The sequence below is a fragment of the Conger conger genome, chromosome 16, assembly GCF_963514075.1.
Source record: "Conger conger chromosome 16, fConCon1.1, whole genome shotgun sequence".
Classification (NCBI taxonomy): Eukaryota; Metazoa; Chordata; class Actinopteri; order Anguilliformes; family Congridae; genus Conger; species Conger conger.
In genome coordinates, this window is record NC_083775.1 from 19,749,942 (window position 1) to 19,769,296 (window position 19,355).

Here is a 19,355-nt window from a genome sequence, read left to right on the forward strand (position 1 = left end):
ATAAAATTTCTATATACCACTGCTTGTCATGAGTTATTGCTTCAGTAGAGCTCCATCTGAAGGGACTTAGAGCCACATAAACAGTAGAACTAAGTCTTGATCTGACTGGCAGGAGTACACTTAAAGCACAGTTGGAACTGCGGGCACCCGGTTGACCAGGGAAGTCACATTTTGGTGACACAGGTGCAGTGTTCATGTGTTTCTAAGGAGGTTCAGCTCTACCTGTAGGCTAGCATATTTTAGTGCTTGTTGTGAGTTCCTCTGTTAGCATATTTCTCAATGCTAAAATAGACATAGAGAAAGCAGAGCAGCGTCAATGGCGTTTCTATTTAGAGGGTGTTGAAATGCAGTTAGCTATCTGCTATTGTGCCTGATGATGGTCATGTGAATTTAATCAGAGTTTTGGTAGTGCTGGTGGTTAGTGACATCATTTCCTGTTGCTTCATGTTATCATACGTACTTGTGTGCATGCAGGTATGTATGCATATGTGTGTGGGTGGGTGTGATTGAACATCCTTCTCAGTGTCTGTGATTTTCAGTGATTGTACGCGGTTGTGTGACCCCCCCCCCCCCCCCCCCCTCCCCTGCAGGTACCTGGTTCGGCCTGACCCGCTGTCACTTGTGTCTGGCACTGGAGTCAACCAAAAGTCCAGCGGGGGTCTGCGATACGACACCCACCTGTGAGCTAACCTGCAAAACACTGTAAACGACAACCAACACAAGGAAGAGCGAAGAGAGGAGCAGAGGAAATGATCGTAGGAGAGGGGGAGGGAGAGATAGAGACGGAGAGATACAGAGAGAGATGGAGAGAGAGAGACAGAGCTAGAGAGATACAGAGGGAGATGGAGAGAGAGACAGAGCTGGAGTGATACAGAGGGAGATGGAGAGAGGCAGGGAGACAGAGAGAATGAGAGAGAGGGATGAGTAATGTCACAAGGAAGGAGGAAGAGAGAGTATATTTTCTGCACAAAGAAAAATGGTGAATCCATTTTTACCCAAAGTTTTGGAGGCATGGAGGTGTTTACTGCATTTTTACAAAGATCTGTAGTCATGTTTGTGCGTGTATGTGTGTGTATGCCTGTTGGTGCATGCATGCATGCATCGGTGTGTGAGTGTGCATGGCTGGGTGTGTATGCGTGTGTACGCGTGCGTGCGCACGCGTGAAAGCGCGCATGCAAAGTGCATGCATAAAAAGCTAATCACTGCCATGACGATTTGACTGCCAAATACACTTTACCAAATGGTTTTGGAGGAGACAGATTGATATTTCGTTCATAAGTGCTGGGTCAGGACACTAATCCAGTCTGAAATGGAGGTCTGTGGATGGAGCCTACGCCACAGCGGCGTTTAATAGCGACACTCTCTGACGGAAAATGCTAGCGATGAGGAGGAGGGCAGAGAGGCCGGAGAGCTCGGGGAATCCACAGCGCGTCCGTTGTGAATACGAACATTTTCACAGGGAAACACAGCTCTGCTGCTGTTCACATGTCTGTCTACACTGTACAATCAATGGAAACAAATGAGGTTGTGAAAAAAGGTGAACATATGTATATATTAAAAACGAAGTAAACCAACTTTTTGTTAACGTCTTTATCTGTTCCATGGGATAAATTAGAGCAGCAGCCTTACAAGTGAGCCATATTTTTCAGTTTTTTTCTTTTTCTCCACATGATATTTTGTGTTAATATGATGAATAAACTAATAAATCATATTATTAACATGATTAATTTAATGTTTTTGATTTAGTTTAGCTTTAAAACTAAATTTTGTAAATTTTTCAATTATTCCAAAATATTTTTAGCTTGATTAACTAACATAATGTATTTCTTCATAATCAGGAAACATTAAAGCACGGGATTTCAATGGTGAAGGTTCAGTATATGTTCACTAATATTGATCAATGCTGTTAATTCAGTGTATAGCATTTACTGTATTGCAGTGCATTTCCTCATTTACTCATGGACACCTTGAAACCGTGATTAAAATGGGGTTTCTCAGGATGTTACACTCCCACAAACCCATGCTATGACATGTGTAGCAGCATGTGGCCATAGGTGACAAAAAATACCACAAGGGATAATACAACACAGTTCTACAATATCACCATTGGTTGAAATATCATTATGGCCAATCAAAGAATTTCATCCGAGTTACGCTGGTTAAAACGTTAGCTGGTTATAATTGAAATTGTAATGTGATACAAATATAATATAACCCAGCCCTAAGCTGCATGAATGCACTGTGCTAGCATATTAACATCACACACACACACACAGACACACACACACACACACACACACGCACGCACACACACAGCGAACACAGATCCATGTATCAGCAGGGGTGTGGTGATGGTGGGTGGGTTGTGCCAGTGGGGGTGGGTTGTGCCAGTGGAAGCAGGCAGGGGGGCAGAACCCACAGTACTGTGACATCACTGGTGCACCAGCGAGCATCAGACAAACCACCTTCAACAACAATATACTTGGACCATATCAGTCCCAATGTGATTGGGGGAGGGAGGTTTCATTTCATGTTGTTGTACAGACAACGAGCGATGATCTTTTCTTTTTTTGTTGCAAAATGTAATTTATTCTCACATCAATTAAAATTTTAATCAATTTCCATTTAAGTGTTCTGTGGCCATGAAATTAGAAAAGGAAACATTTCCATTTCGAGCTGTTGCATTTAAGGATTAATTGATTGATGCTAATTAGCCCCAGTAAAATGTAGTCAGTGAAATACTGTATCAAGGGAATTTGTTTGTTATGTCATGCATTAACACTAAATTAAAAAACAAAACACAAGGTTGCATTTGTGTTTGTACTTACTATTTTGGTTCAAATGTGAATTATTTGATTTAGAAATCTGTCTCTTTCTTTTTACTTTGAGTAAAGAGTTATGTTTACAATATGTCTCTCACGGTCTCAGGTTGGGTGTTATCTTTGTTATGTTTACATTATATACCATTATATCTGTCTCAGAGGACAGAGGTTTCTTATGTTTGTATCAGTATGCTGTTAAATATGCTTCTTTTCATCTCTTGGGCCAGGAGTTATATTTGTAATGTTTTATATCTCTTTCTGTCTCATGGGTCAGGAGTAATGTGTTTAATATGTTACGTCTGAACATGTCCCTTGGGGTCAGGAGTTGTGTTGTGTTGATGTTGCTAATACGTTATCTCTCTTGGGCTGGCAGTTGGTAGTGCTCTGTGTGCTGCAGTCCTGCAGCACGGCAACCGTGAACGATGTCACCTCCATGCTAGCTTCCATGGCAACTGCAGCAGAGTCATGCTCCTGTTATTACTGCAAGACTTCCACTCTATTATGTACAGCACACATCACACTGACCCAGGACCCAGGGCCCAGCGTCTCTCAGCAAATAAAAAAGAAATGAAGAAATAATAATAATAATAATAATAATAATAATAATAATAATAATAAATACATTTTCTTCTTCTTCTTCTTATTATTATTATTACTATTATTACCAAAGTATTATTACTATTATTATATCCAATTATAATTGTGGAATTTGGTATAGGTTGCCAAAGATATAGTTGTTATAGTAAACAATGTACTCAATATGATTATGCTTTGTTCAGGCATGTCAGTCTGCTGATAAGAGAGCAAAGGGCATTGCAATCCAATCCTGGGTTTACTCCAATATTCCATAGAACGAATTGGCTAATTTAGGCATTACATATGGAAATAGTCATTGCCAAAACACAATGATGCATTTTCAATAATATACTCGGATAAAATAACTGCTGTGTCATATATTTTTGTCTGCATTTTATTATTCTTTGGCTCTGAGTGGTTGAACACCTAAATTGAATGGTATAATAACTTTATTTTTTTTTTTCAAGGTTCAAGCATATTCAGGTTCAAGCATACAGTCCCCTCCATAATGTTTGGGACAAAGACCCATCATTTATTAATTTGCCTCTGTACTCCACAATTGAAGATTTGTAATAAAGAAATCACATGTGGTTAATGTGCACATTGTCAGATTTTAATAAAGGGCATTTTTATACATACTGCTTTCACCATTTAGAAATTACAGCAGTCTTTATGCATAGTCGCACCATTTCAGAGCACTATAATGTTTGGGAAGCAGAAAGGTTATGTAAATGAAAGTAGTCATGTTTAGTATTTTGCCATTTAGCCAACAAATGTGTTACATACTGCAGCAATGTCATTTACAGCCGAATCCCCCAATTCCCATAGAGATCCATTCAAATACAAAGAGTTTCAGTATCGCTTGTAGGACAACCTGAAAATAACATATCCAGACTCTGATGATGTCGATAGGTCACAGACATCAGGAGGTCATGGCATGCAAAGCATATGCAACGAAATACTGAACACGACTACTTTCATTTGCGTAACATTGCTGTGTCCCAAACATTATGGAGCCCTGAAAAGGGGGGGACTATGTATACATACTGCTGTAATCTCAACATGGTGAAACCCAAAAAAAAAAAAGAAGCTCTTTATCAAAATCTGACAATGTGCACTTCAAACAAATGTGTTTGTTTATTACGTTTCAAATTGAGGCAAACAAATTTGTCCCAAACATTATGGAGGGCACTGTATGTGTTATTGGTCATTTAATTTAAATCAAATTATATATTAAACAAAAAGTTGCTTTCAACTGAAAAGGCAAAATGTCTGTTCCAATGCATACATTTTCCTTTCATTTTGAAGTCCGGTTTGAAAACCTGAAATTTGAGCCTGCGCGTTCTCTCACTGCCCCCTAGTGGTGAAATTAGCTTCCTGCAACTACCAGAAAGTAAAATCACGCTGCTGCTGACTCATAAGGCAGCTGTTGGGCTACTTGTCTGTTCCCAGATCCTGACCTCTTTGTTAATGTGATGTAAGCTGACATAGATTTTTTTGTTTGTTTGTTTGTTCTTGTGTTACAGCTGTGGTTGCTGCTGCTTTTTAAACTAGCCTTTAATTCTCTGTAATTCTTTATTACACATTTTAGAAACGTAATAGTATCACTTGCTCTCATTTTATGTGTATATTTGTATGTATGTGTGCATTGTTTTACCATGTTTTTATTATCCTTAAGTGCTTTGAAAAAATATTTCTGAAAAATGAATCTTATATAGCTATTATTATTATTATTATTATTATTATTATTGTAATTCAGTATATAATAATGGTAACAATGGTAACAAAACATATTTTTTGACCAACGGAATAAAGACTTATTCATCGATGTCAGTTTTTTATTCCATAATAATGTTGATTGGTTTTGTACACTGAACATTTAATCTTCTATAGCTAGTCTATTGTTCACACAACAGTTAAATGGGCATTGTGCGTGATGTCACATACGCCATTGCTACTTCACCAAGTGGCGCTGTTCCACACAGCCACTTTCACGGGGCAGATCTTGAGGGGCCCGGCGTTGTTGCCATTGATATTTGCCCCTGGGCAGAAGAAGGGGAACATCCTCTCGGTGAACCGGTCACTGAAGGTGTAGATGGTCGTCATGTCGACGGGGTTGGAGAAGGTCACCTCTCCCGCGCCGTAGTCGAGCTGCACCTGAACCCTCTCCAGGGGGCCCTCGAGCTCCAGCTGGGTGCGCGGCGTCGTCATGGCGATGTACTCGCCGTCGCAGTGCGAAATCGTCCAGAACCCTCCCTCGGGGCTGCCGGAGATCCGCCCCTTCCTGTTGAGCGACTCCTTGACCACGCCCAGCACCCAGTCCTCCTTGCCCCCCACGTCCACCTCCCAGGCGTGCCGCCCCGCGTCGAAGCCCTGCGAGCCCAGCACGAACACGAAGTGGTCGAAGCGCTCGGGGTTGTTGGGCACCTTCTGAACCGCACCGCTGTTGGTCACGCTGGTCAGGTCCTCGGACAGGGAGAGCCAGGCGTAGGCCGTGTTGGGGTCCAGGGTCACAGGTGCTGGAGGATTTTGGGAAGGGGGGGAGTATTGGGAAGTCACATCAGCTAAGAGCGCTGGCAGTGGATAAACAAATGCACACTGTGCTAATGTACTCTGGCCCTAGTACAGAGTCAAGTTGACACTGTAGTAGTAATTCTGATTATTCTACAAGGGTTCAAGTTTGTATCTATGTGATCACTCAAGCACTTGGAACCATACTTCCCTCTAGGGTTATCAGTGCACTTTCAGTCCCTAGTTATGATTTTTCACTTTATTGTATGTCGCTAGATAAGAGTGTCTGCTAAATGACTATAATATAATGTAATTCATACATATCTGTAAACCCTTCAATCGTCATTTATTTAGCCTGTAGAGCCACTGATCTTGGATAATCTCGCATCTTTAATTCATGCCGGTTTGCACAGCTTTAGTATGCGTATTACTAACTGATACAACTGTTTTCCGCCGGGTTTCTTCTTCAACCAATGTACGAGGTGATCTTTGAACCCAACGATCACTGAACTCACTGTATTGAACTGTTCCCAGCATCTTCTCCCAGACTCTGTATTTCAGATTGCTCACGTGTTTGGCCACATCGATCAGAACCCCAGGAAGCTGATCGATGTCCTGCACAGGACACTGGGCTCTGCAGTCACAGAGAGAGGTGTTGAGTGAGTTTGAGTTCAGCTTTCAGTGTTGAAGTGAGTTTGAGTTCAGCTTTCAGTGTTGAAGTGAGTTTGAGTTCAGCTTTCAGTGTTGAAGTGAGTTTGAGTTCAGCTTTCAGTGTTGAAGTGAGTTTGAGTTCAGCTTTCAGTGTTGAAGTGAGTTTGAGTTCAGCTTTCAGTGTTGAAGTGAGTTTGAGTTCAGCTTTCAGTGTTGAGTGAGTTTGAGTTCAGCTTTCAGTGTTGAGTGAGTTTGAGTTCAGCTTTCAGTGTTGAGTGAGTTTGAGTTCAGCTTTCAGTGTTGAAGTGAGTTTGAGTTCAGCTTTCAGTGTTGAAGTGAGTTTGAGTTCAGCTTTCAGTGTTGAAGTGAGTTTGAGTTCAGCTTTCAGTGTTGAAGTGAGTTTGAGTTCAGCTTTCAGTGTTGAGTACGTTTGAGTTCAGCTTTCAGTGTTGAAGTGAGTTTGAGTTCAGCTTTCAGTGTTGAAGTGAGTTTGAGTTCAGCTTTCAGTGTTGAAGTGAGTTTGAGTTCAGCTTTCAGTGTTGAAGTGAGTTTGAGTTCAGCTTTCAGTGTTGAGTGAGTTTGAGTTCAGCTTTCAGTGTTGAAGTGAGTTTGAGTTCAGCTTTCAGTGTTGAAGTGAGTTTGAGTTCAGCTTTCAGTGTTGAAGTGAGTTTGAGTTCAGCTTTCAGTGTTGAGTGAGTTTGAGTTCAGCTTTCAGTGTTGAAGTGAGTTTGAGTTCAGCTTTCAGTGTTGAAGTGAGTTTGAGTTCAGCTTTCAGTGTTGAAGTGAGTTTGAGTTCAGCTTTCAGTGTTGAAGTGAGTTTGAGTTCAGCTTTCAGTGTTGAAGTGAGTTTGAGTTCAGCTTTCAGTGTTGAGTGAGTTTGAGTTCAGTTTTCAGTGTTGAAGTGAGTTTGAGTTCAGCTTTCAGTGTTGAGTGAGTTTGAGTTCAGCTTTCAGTGTTGAGTGAGTTTGAGTTCAGCTTTCAGTGTTGAGTGAGTTTGAGTTCAGCTTTCAGTGTTGAAGTCAGTTTGAGTTCAGCTTTCAGTGTTGAAGTCAGTTTGAGTTCAGCTTTCAGTGTTGAAGTCAGTTTGAGTAATGTGAATTTAGTGTATTTAGATTTGGTAGTTAGTTAAAGTGTGTTTTTGGTTCAGGGATCATTGCTGATATTTACATACCTTTTCTTTGTGTTCTGGTAGTTCTGAAAAAAAGAAAAAGAGAAAAAGCTGTTGTTTCCCAGCCTAACGTGGCTCTCAAACCAAGACCTGTTTGTCAGGAGGATTTTGAGGGCTGCAGTTTACCGGCACTGTTTTTCTACTCAAGGATAATAACAGTTTGTGGCTGTGGTCAAGGACTACTACTGGAGGTGGCTGGGTGACATCGTGTCCTTTGTGAACCTCCGCCCAGGCCTGTGCATTCAGCTCTGGACAGCTTACCATTCTAAGACATCCCTGCAGGCTTTGGCATTCCGGCAAATTCTATTTTTCATCATATTCATCGGCCTGGTCTCATTGCTGCAACCTCCTCAATTAGATGCAATAAAATGTGGGCATTCCCACCATCTTAAGCCCACCCTCTCTGGGAGACATCAGATCTAAAATCCCAACAACTGCTGGTGTCCCTTTCCTTTGGGAGTCAGGTGTGAAGACAGTCTGGCCAATCATTGGCACTAATTGTTCAATTAATTGGATAAAAGAAAACCAGGGCCGGATTTGGATTCAAGGGCTAGATTTGAGAAAGTACAGGCAATTATGCAGCAGTGGGGAGTGAAGATACTGATAGATATTAGCCCCTCCCCCTTACCTGAAGGAAGAGGACGTCGTTGGTGGCGATCTCGTTGTCGATGGCGATGACGGCGTGGGACAGGGACAGGATCTCGCGTGTGATGTTCTCCGTCCTCTTCTTCACCACCAGCCTCTTCCTCTCCTGCTCCTCCTGCAGCAGGGACAGCCTGGACGCCTCCTCCGCCCGCAGGAAGGCGTGGAGCTGCTCAAACTCCTCCTTCAGCAGCTGCTCCGTCCGCTGGGTCTGGCCCTGCCGCGCGGGGAGGGGGTTAGCACTAGAATTCTGGGAAGGGGCACGGCAGAAACCCTCCCGTTTCCGGGAAGCCTCATTGGGAAGCTCCTGGCTGTGAAGTGGAGCGTGAACGCTAAGCTAAAAACTAAAAGCTAAAACTGCCAAATTTGAAATGTTTCCCAAGGACTGACAGACGAAGGCACATGCTATGATCACTTAGAGAAGAGATTTGAGAATTTGCCCTGCTAAAACGCAGGATGGCCGAATTGGCACAAAGAGACGCTTGTTTTGTTGCACTGTTTAACCTTCATTTTTTGTTTGGGGTCAATTTGACCCCATTCAGTGTTTGACATCTCTTAAAAACCAGTTGATCTTTTTTCATATTGATACTGTATGATTTTTCAAATTTTAACTTTGCATACAAATGTGTTATGTGGGGCTATTTTGACCATCTGCAACTGTATAAAATCTTAGAAAATGCACAACCATTTAAATTTTTATCTCAGATTACTTTGTGGATGACTCTGATAGCACTTTCCCATGCAGGTGCCAAACGTTCACCTGCTGTTCTAAAATGAGATGTTTCTCACAGATTTGAGGATAAAAGGCAGGTCATTTGGTAGACAATAAGAAGGTGACACACAATGTAACCCCAAAACATAAAAGCAGTTATAAAATCTTAACATAATATGAGGGTTAATCACCTTGATATGCACAGTAGTGTCCTCACAGTGTTGTTTGGCCTCATACAGTAACCTCAGGTTCTTCTTCAGGGGACTCAAGTCTTTCTTCAGTTCCTCCTGAAGGAAAACACATCAAGAAAAGGGAGTCAGAATGAGCAGAATAACCCATCATGGGTGTGGGTGTTGACAGAATATGCTCAATCAATTTTAACATAAATAACAGAGTGGTTTTAGTCTGAGGGGTTTAAGTGTCCCTGTATAATGTCAGTGGGGAAATAACACCTCTTTCATGGCCACAATTTACAAGCCATTTTTCTCAAGTGTTCATCAAATGAAAATTGAAAGTTCACCTCTTTATTTTCATGAAATATGCTTAAATTGGTCGCATTTCATATTATGCTGTTATATGTCATTGTCTCCCAATGTATTCTGTTTTTATGCAGTTTTTTTGGAACTTCTTTCTCGCACCACGAGACAAGCACATTTGTTTTTTGGATATTTAACTGTGTCTCCTCTCTCCAGACTGATGAAGAAAAATGAAGTGTGGCCTCATCTCCATCCGCGTGTAATTTCAGTGTTTACCGCTTTTTTATCTTCCATTACTGAAAAGCACTCAGTACTATCTGCCACTACATTCCAGGCCAGTGCTATGATGGCAAAATTGTGGGCTGTTGGCAAAACACACAGAGAAGCTGGTAGAGCCAAAACAGGTTTCCCAGATAGTGGATCCATTCACAGAAGGTAAACAGCTCTCCTCCACTGTCCTACAGAATAACATTCCTCTCTCTGGAGTTTAATTAACCTCCAGCATGGACAAAGACTTTCAGCTCTCATTATGTTTTGGCATGAAAGTCACACAATTTTCTGCATGTAAACATGCTGTGTTCCACCCCCACACCCCATCAAGCCTCCATAATGATTTTCTCTTATTTCATCTATGTTTTATTACTAAGTTTCTGCAGCATCAGAAACCATCACAAAGCCAATATCAGCCCTGAGTCACTGCCCGGCTCCAAGTCACTCTTCTGAGTCACCGCCCTGGTTCCTCAGTCACTCCTTAGTCACTGCCCCGCTCACTGAGTCACTGCCCCGCTACCTGAGTCACTGCCCCGCTACCTGAGTCACTCCTCTGAGTCACTTCTCTGCTCTCTGAATCACTCCTCTGAGTCAATGCCCTACTCTGAGTCACTCCTCTGAGTCACTGAGTCACCGCCCTGGTTCCTCAGTCACTCCTTAGTCACTGCCCCGCTCACTGAGTCACTGCCCGCTACCTGAGTCACTGCCCTGCTCTCTGAGTGCATGTTCTGCTCCTCGAGTCACAGCTCTGAGTCACCGCCCCGCTCCCCGAGTCACAGCTCCTCGGCGTTCTCTCACCTTGAGGTCGAGCGCGGCCTCCTCCAGCGGGCTGACTCGATGGCCGCTGTGCTTCTTGGACGTGTGGCAGATGCAGCAGAGCACTTCCTGGTCCTGGTGGCAGAAGAGCTTGAGCGGCTCGGCGTGGGCGGGGCAGGCGGCGTGGAGCTGCGCCCGGCCGCCGTCGCTCTCGCGCAGGAAGGTCTCGGCCACGTTCTTCAGCGCCAGGCTGACGGGCGGCTCGGTGGCGGAGCAGCGGCGCCGGCACACGGGGCACTCGCGCGCGGACGTGCGCTTCCTCCAGAACTGCTGCAGGCAGGCCTTGCAGAAGCTGTGGCTGCACTTGAGCACCACCGGGTCCTTGAATATCTCACAGCACACCGGGCATGACAGCTCCTCCTCCAGAACCGAGCCCGAACGCGCAGACATGCCCCGCGGACGCACCGCCATCGCCTCCGCACCTCCGGGGCTCCAACAGCCTCACTCCTCTTTGACCCCTACACTGGCTAGGCAACAGCTCTCGCTTGGGAGTCTCACACGTTCTTTCTCTCTCTTGTTCTCTCCCTATCTTTTTCCCTCTGCCCCCTTTTCCCTACCTTACTCTCTCCCTTTCGCTCTCAGTCTTTCTCCCTCTCGCTCTGCTAGCCGGTGAAGGCACAGGCGCTGGTATGTGTGGTTCGCTGCTGTTCTGAGACGCTTGCAGCCCTGGCGGAGAGGGGGGAAACTGACGGGACTTCCACGCGCTGGCCCGCTCACATCAACACCGCCCAGCGCAGCCCCGCCCCTCACTTCCAGCCAAGATCGCACCAACCGCAGGGCCAACTCCGCCCTCCTGGCTCAGGTAAGCTCACCTCCAGGAACCTCAGTTCAGAGAAAACGGCCAGAGCCACCATGCAGGTGCAGGCACTGGAAAGAGCGAGTGTCCGGGGTAGGGGCGGAGAGAAAAGGAAAACACGTTTACAGTAAACATGCAGGTCTGTTTTGGGGGAACTCTCAGTGTGACGGAGGATGGGTAATTCGAGAGGGGTGTGAAGAGGTTGGCGGTACGTTTACGGATGCTAAACTGCTAAAGCAGTATTCACGGCAGACAGCGGGGTAATGCCCCAAGGGCTGAAGAGCCAATCATCACCCTCTTTCTCATGTCATGTTGCAGTCACATGTTTTGATTGGCCAGCAGTCATGGAAAAAAACAATAGAAGGGTCAGGGTTCCATCAGGGTTTCTGGAAGGAATTTAGAACCCTCTGATATACGCTCTGTGTTCATGCAAATATCTAATCAGCCAATCGTGTGGCAGACCAAATGTCAGAATGGGGAAGAAATGTGATCAAAATTACTTTTTCCACATATCACACAGCCCCTCTACATGATATCACACAGCCCTTGACATTATATCACTCAGCCCTCCACATATCACACAGCCCTCTACATGATATCACACTGCCCTCTCTGTAATATCACCCAGCCCTCTACATGATATCACACTACCCTCTACATGATATCACACTGCCCTCTCTGTAATATCACCCAGCCCTCTACATGATATCACACTACCCTCTACATGATATCACACTGCCCTCTCTGTAATATCACCCAGCCCTCTACATGATATCACACTACCCTCTACATGATATCACACTGCCCTCTACATGATATCACACTGCCCTCTCTGTAATATCACCCAGCCCTCTACATGATATCACACTACCCTCTACATGATATCACACTGCCCTCTCTGTAATATCACCCAGCCCTCTACATGATATCACACTACCCTCCACATGTTACACAGCCCTCTTCATGATATTTCAGTGAGTCATACTAATAGTGTAATAATAAAGACAAACAGAAAAATGAAATCTGCCTCTGCGGTCATAAAACACTTTCCCACAATTTTACCTAAAATGTATTCTGGAAGAAAAGAATGTACTGAGGAAAAGGAAAAACCACAAGCATTTACTGAAACATTCACAACAAAATACTGTTTACAAACAAATGTTGGTTCAGTGTTTACTCAAAGTATTTATATAAATGAAAATGACACAAAATATACATGTACACTCAGTGCGCACTTTAATAGGTCTTTATTAGACTTATTTTTATACTTTTGCTGCTGTAGCCTATCCACTTAGAGGTTTGTGTGTTCAGAGATGCTCTTCTTCATACCACATCTTCATAATGTGAGATTATTTGCATTACTGTCACCTTCCTGTCAGCTATGACCAGTCTGGCCCTTCTCCTCTGATGTTTCTTATTAACAAGGTTTTTTGCACGCAGAACTGCTGCTCACTGAATTTTTTTTTCTTTTTTCACACCATTCTCTGCAAACTTTAGAGACTGTTGTGCATGGGAAATCCCAGGAGATCAGCAGTTTCTGAGATATTCAAACTACCTTGTCACCATTTACCAACAATCATTCCATGGTCAAAGTCACTTAGATTTCATGTCTTCCCCATTCTGACATTTAGTCTGAAAAACAGCTGAACCTCTTGACCATGTCTTATATGCACTTAGTTGCTGTCACATGATTGGCTGATTAAATATTTGCATTAACACACTGGTGTACATATCTATCCAATAAAGTAGTCACTGAGTGTATATATTGCTAACTAAAACTCTTCGTGTGCATATGGTGATAAAAAAACAGATTTAAAAACAATGGACAGAGCAGTGTTGAATCTGGATTGTGAGACAACTCAATCCAGAGTTATGGACAAACACTGGAGAAAAGCTGCAGGAAGCTTAGTGGTTCCATGTAATCCAAGTGACCTTGGATAATATGGAACCCAAGTTTTCAAGCAGTGGATAAGTTTTCAGCATGTTTTAACTGTATTCGAATTTCATTGATCTCTGAATGCCAAGAACATAGCAACACTGCTATGCCTGAACCATAGCTCATATTTTTGGGAAAAAAATGCTTTCAGTTCTAGATTGATCACATTTCTGTGCATATATTCCTCCCAATTTTGGCAGTCTCCCAAAAATGCACGTGCACGAATGCAGATTTTCAGCGGACACTGATTTGACTCCATTTCATGGAGGCTAAGTGCAAGTGTCCTACTATTTCAGCTCTGCACAGGCACTGAGTGTAATTACGGATTTGCATGCATTTTACCGTGTGAATGCTACATCAGCACTTCATTGCGCATTGCTAGTGTCTACATCTGCTACTTCACTTCAGGTTTTGCAGTGAGATGCAGATTCTGTTTGTGTGTATAAAACTAGACCTTTAACACAACCGCCCCATGGCCCAACTCACCCCGACTGTGTGGTCCTGGCAGCCCCACCTCTAACACACAAGTTAAAGGCCACACCTGATGGCACTGGAACCACACTTTGTTTATGTTTTTCCATCAAGGATATAGGCCAGATACTTCAACAACTATCCCTGTTTGCCCCATAGTAAAACAATAATAATAATACAATAAAACCTATTTGCAGTGAGGAACAGACTTTCACTGCAAAAGAATATATATATGTCAATCTCAACAAGTATTTTAGTCTAGACTGAAAATTATATATATATATATATATAATATTACCTTTTGCTAAATAAGACTATTATTTAAAACATTGCCAATGTGGTGAGAGAGTTTGACTCATTCACTCACCAAATATTTGGGGCGGTAAGAAAATTTCACTTTTCAAGCAAATAGTAACTGAAAACAAGCAAGCATTTTCTACTTCAGAGAAAAAAAAAAAGATTTTAAGTCTCATTACAAAACAAAAACACTTCCCAGGACAGATTTTTGCAGGGCTTCAACCTCCCATGTCTCACAGATCAAAATTCATCTCTACTGCATAGTCTCCCAAAGGAAAACGTACAAAAATGCAAATAATGAAAACATGATAATAAAAACAATACAACTAATGATAATGCTAAACAGTGGAAAAAAGTGTCCCAGAATTCAGGTGCTCCATGAAAGCCGGGTTGCGGTCTCCCATAAGCTGTTCCATCGTGTTGGATTTCCATGGTTACGCCAGGCCCACCTTGGCGTCGCTGATGGCGCCCCACACATCGAACACGAACTCGTCTGGGAAGGCAAAGTCGCCCAGCGTCTCGTCCAGCGCCTCTGCGAACTCATCTGGGTGGCATTTGTCCTTCCCCAACTCCACCATGGTGGCCGCTGACCGAAGGAAGGGGCAGTACAGAGGGATGACAACCACGAACACACACCCACAGTCAGACAAACAAGTGTCCATGAAACCGTATTCACAAATCCACACAGTCACAGTACAGATCAACTGGCTTCATGTGTTTTCTTGAAGTTGAAAATACAGTTAATTTACTCTATATAAACACTGCAACTGCATAGACATTAAGGTTTGATTTTTAGGTAGCTAGAGTGATACAACTTTGCACTGGACATACACGTTGTCATTCTCTCGTGTCCACACAGACACAGATGAACACACACATCATACCCAGTTCAATAAACACACACATCGTACCCAGCTCTTTGTCTCGGATCCCCATATAACTCTCCAGCAGGTCGTCCACATTCTCAATGGCCCTCTCCTCAAACGCAGAGGGCTGCAGGAGACACACATCCAGGGTCATATGCAGAATGTCATATACACACACACACTCTATACACACACACACACACACACACACTCTATACACACACATGCACACACACACAGACCTAGGGCCATATGTAGAATGTCATATACACACACACGCAGACACACACACACACTATACACACACACACACACACACACACACACACACACAGACCCAGGGCCATATGCAGAATGTCATACACACACACACACACACACACACCCAGGGTCATATGCAGAATGTCATACACACACACACATGCACACACACACCCAGACCCAGGGTCATATCCACAATGTCATATATACACACATACACACACACTATACACACACACATACATACCCAAGGCCATATGCAGAATGTCTTATACATACACACACACACCCCCAGGGTTATATGCAGAATGTCATATATACACACACACATACACTATACACACATACACACACATACACTCCCAGGGTCATACACAGACACACACACACACACTCACCAGCTCCTCCACAGTAGCGGGTCCCTTGGCCCACAGGCGCAGTGTCCCCCGTCCTGTTCCAATCTGCGCCCCCAAACTGGACCTGGCACCTCCCGCCCGCTGGCCCACCATGTCTGGGAGAGAGGAACCCAGAGGGGCACAATGCTAACCAATCATGAAGCTAGAAACAGCTTTGGATAAACGTGTCTGCCAAATAAAATGTAAGGTAATGTCTTATGTCTGGGCTGCACACTCATATACACACATGGGCCACACATGTAAGCACATAGAAACATTGAAACAGGGGCACACACTCACCAAAGGCCCTCATTGGTTCCACCAACTTCATACGAAAGTTCTGCCCCTTGGGAAGCTCCTTCAGCATCTTCGCGACCTCGTAGTGTCGGGAGCCAATCAAATCCTGCCCGTTGATGGATTCTATCATGTCCCCCACACTGATCACGTGCATCTGTTCAATGACGCTTCCCTCTCTAATTCTCTAATACAGGAAAAACTCATCAATAAACACACTCACGATAAATAAAATGACAATATTTTAAAACATTTTAAATAATCAATAACCTAGCTTAATTAATCACAGCCATTTTCATGAATAAATGCTTAAAATACTTTTTTTTTTTTAAACAGCCAACTAGAACAGTGAGAAGTAACACTTCTAGCAAACGCTGGACTCAAACAAACCAACGAAAAAAAGAACAGACCAAATAACATTAACAAGAATGATTCACAGGATTTATCGCCCCCTTCAGGCCAAGTCCATAAAAGGTTGTTGAGGATGAATTGATCTGTGAAACAGTACAGCACTTAAGCCTGACTGTGTGCCTCACTCAGGCCTGGCTGTGCACTGTATGTGTGTACGATACACTGCCTCGGGGACTCTGGGGGTAGTACAAAGTCATATGCGATGAAATAAAGCAGCTCTCTTCTGCCTTAAGCGCTTAAAACATTGCCATTTATGTGCCCATTTGTCCTGCTCAAATGAGGAGATGATACTTCCCTGCTGAACATGTGGGGTCTCCTGCAAGCCTGGAGCTCTATGGCATTTCCTGTCTGATTCATGATATTTCCTGCCTGCCTGGAAAATGGCTTCCCCCAGCTGTGCTTCCTGTCTGCAAATTCTACGCCCACCCATAGGTTCCTCCTGTTGTCCACCATGATGCGTTTCCTGTCTTGGTGATGCGCTCCCTGCTCACCTTGACGAAAGCGTACCCAGCTCCATTGTCGGTGATAGTAAGGCCCAAGCCCTCCTCGCCCTTAAACACCTCAACCTCCTTCTTCTGCCCCTTCACGTGGGCGAAGATGAAGTCCTCCAGCCCAATCTGCCCGCCCAAGAGCTTCTCCATGTCCACCTTGTGAGTGTTCAGCGTGCAGAACATCACCTGTGTGGGGGGGTGGTGTCAGTACAGAGAGAGAGACAGAGAGGGAGACAGAGACTGTGAGAGAGAAGTGTAGCTGAGAGCGTTCTGGTGCAAAATGGCTGCCGTGCATCATCCAACAGCTACAAATTGCTGTTGGTTGAGGCGAGTTCCCCACTCCCCATCACTGAAAAGTGCTTTGAGTGTTGGAAAAGCTCTATATATATATATATATATATATATATATGCGATTATCTATCTATCTATGAATCGGCACCTTCTATTAGCGCTGGAATCAGCAACCCTCACCCTTGCTGATGCTCCCTTACGCCTCTCCTTCATCCCACCACTCACCTCAGTCGGCGCGATGGCGAAGGCCTCCCCGATCTTGGCGTAGAGCTCGCGCACGTTGCTGAATCCCTCGATGCGTCCTGTGGGGCTGCCGTGCGCCAGCTGGGTGTGGAAGGTGAGGCGCGGCCGCAGGCCCAGGGGCGGAGGGGGCAGGCCCGGCTGCAGCCCCTCCAGAGAGCCCTGCTCCCCTCCTGCGCCCCGCCCTCCCCCGACGCCCTCCCAGCCGTCCACATTCAGCCCCGCCCGGGCCGGCTCCGCCTCCTCGCTCTCCACCAGGGGAGGGGCCTTCTTTCTCCGCCTAATGCCCAGCGGCATGGTCCTGCGTCTCTCTCTATTGGCTGGTCTGTCTGAGTCTGGGCCTTTCTATTGGCCTGCACGTCTGTCTGTCTGTCTGTGTGTGTGTGTGAGGGCGAGGAGGGTTGAACGGACGCTGCTGGCTCACACACACGGTGGCACAGCCACGCCCTGTCCATGCACCAGCTGGAAGATGCCACCCACTATGGCCACAAATTACTGTCCTATTAATGAGGAGCCCAATGCCCAGACCCTTTGGCAAAGCCTCCTTTTCCCTTCTGCTGAAAGCTGGAAAACCCAAGTCCACTCAAGTGTGACAACTTGATTATTTTATTCAAAAAGGAACAAAGGCTCTGGTATCCACAGGGGCAGACACTCACAAACCTCAGACTCACACTTTACATGGAGTTCAGTTTATGGCACTGTCAGGGTGTACAGCTGACCGAGTTCTTGGATTTGGAAACCTGAAGAAAATACAGCACCGAGCGCATGAAAAAATTAGCGGGAGGGTATAACAACAAAACACGCACAATACTATCCTTAAAAGGAAAGCTCAGCTAATTCTGATTAATAAGGTGTGCCTCTTTCATAGTGATCTGCACTTATATGCTTATTTGAACACTGTACATATTAATTTGCTATTGTGATTCTACCATAAGGCCACACTCATATTCAAAATGTAGCTATATTACACCATACATTTTTGCAAATGTCCTCTGGGACGTTTAATGAAACCGACTGCCTAGCCAAAGATAATCCGTCATCACATTGTGCTACTTAAAATTAAATTTACAGTGTAATATAAGCTTGCTAGCAAAGTACCAATAAAAATATTATCTGTCGTTTAAATTCCCGCAGTGAAGTTATTTACAGAATAATCTCCACCAATGTTCCAAATTAAATAATTGCGATATTTTAGAATATTCTAGAAGATTTACTTAAAACAATACATTAGCAACCGATGTAGCTTCAGCAAACGGGCCAGGAAAACACCGAATTTGGAGGAAGCAGCTACAAGTCGGGGCATTTACCGACCTTACTGCGTAGCTCTGATGTGATCTTCTCTCCTGGACCAGCGTCCCTATGGACAAATAGTGAATGCAGCGTCTTCTCAAGATAACGTATCCGTCAATAACTACTGGGTATCTTTGGAAATAAGTTAGTTACATGCGCCAAGAGATCAGATCCAAAGTACGGATAGCGGACTTGCATCTGGTGAGGGCGGGACGTCGCTTCAAACAGCCAACCAGACAATGGAACAGAGGAAATGCCAGTTTTCCCCCATTTAAACGGCTTCTCTCCGACTTTACATGTCGTCAACATCTGGACCTGAAAATCTCCAAATGCCCTAAAATTTACATACGTGTCATTGCGTCCTATCCACTTTTCGTCAGAGTGAAATGATAAATATGAATATGCAAAGAGCGAGTTTCCCTAAATGGACGCGTAAATCGTGTAATTAGGCTACATGTGGCTAATGTCCCTAAATCTGGTGATGAAATTGCCAAATGAGCAAGCCTGTGTGTCGTGTAGAGTGGGAAATAAAGTGACCAGTTTAATCCCATGGAACGATGTTAAGGGGCTTTATTGGCAACCCCCACAGTTTGCTCTGAGAAATTCCAAGAATCCGCCACTAAAATAGGCCTACTAGCGTGTGTTTACTTTAGACATGGAAAGTCTAATGCT

At 44.2% G+C, this 19,355-nt stretch overlaps 3 protein-coding genes across 3 annotated transcripts in view; 1 reads left to right on the forward strand and 2 right to left on the reverse strand.

Annotated features, from left to right (window-relative positions):
* kcnt2b (potassium channel, subfamily T, member 2b) overlaps positions 1-1,574 on the forward strand; it is a 57,842-nt gene extending 56,268 nt beyond the window's left edge. Inside the window, exon 30 of the mRNA XM_061223765.1 lies at positions 591-1,574. Coding sequence (XP_061079749.1) covers positions 591-684 — 94 coding nt within the window. The 3' untranslated portion in view covers positions 685-1,574. The remainder of the gene's footprint in view (positions 1-590) is intronic.
* A 3,634-nt stretch (positions 1,575-5,208) lies between these two features.
* Positions 5,209-11,919, reverse strand: trim35-12 (tripartite motif containing 35-12). The gene is made up of 6 exons (XM_061223764.1): positions 10,627-11,919; positions 9,274-9,369; positions 8,357-8,587; positions 7,732-7,754; positions 6,425-6,543; positions 5,209-5,917 (listed from the first exon to the last, which is right to left on the reverse strand). The coding sequence occupies exons 1-6, from the start codon at positions 11,053-11,055 to the stop codon at positions 5,358-5,360; spliced, it is 1,458 nt and encodes a 485-aa protein (XP_061079748.1). The 5' UTR covers positions 11,056-11,919; the 3' UTR covers positions 5,209-5,357.
* Positions 11,920-13,255: 1,336 nt separating this feature from the next.
* LOC133115208 (PDZ domain-containing protein GIPC1-like) lies at positions 13,256-18,889 on the reverse strand. The gene is made up of 7 exons (XM_061225002.1): positions 18,705-18,889; positions 17,379-18,133; positions 16,863-17,048; positions 15,967-16,147; positions 15,670-15,782; positions 15,056-15,137; positions 13,256-14,730 (listed from the first exon to the last, which is right to left on the reverse strand). Exons 2-7 carry the CDS (start codon positions 17,688-17,690, stop codon positions 14,579-14,581), a joined length of 1,026 nt encoding a protein of 341 aa, XP_061080986.1. The 5' UTR covers positions 17,691-18,133; positions 18,705-18,889; the 3' UTR covers positions 13,256-14,578.
* Positions 18,890-19,355: the final 466 nt, after the last annotated feature.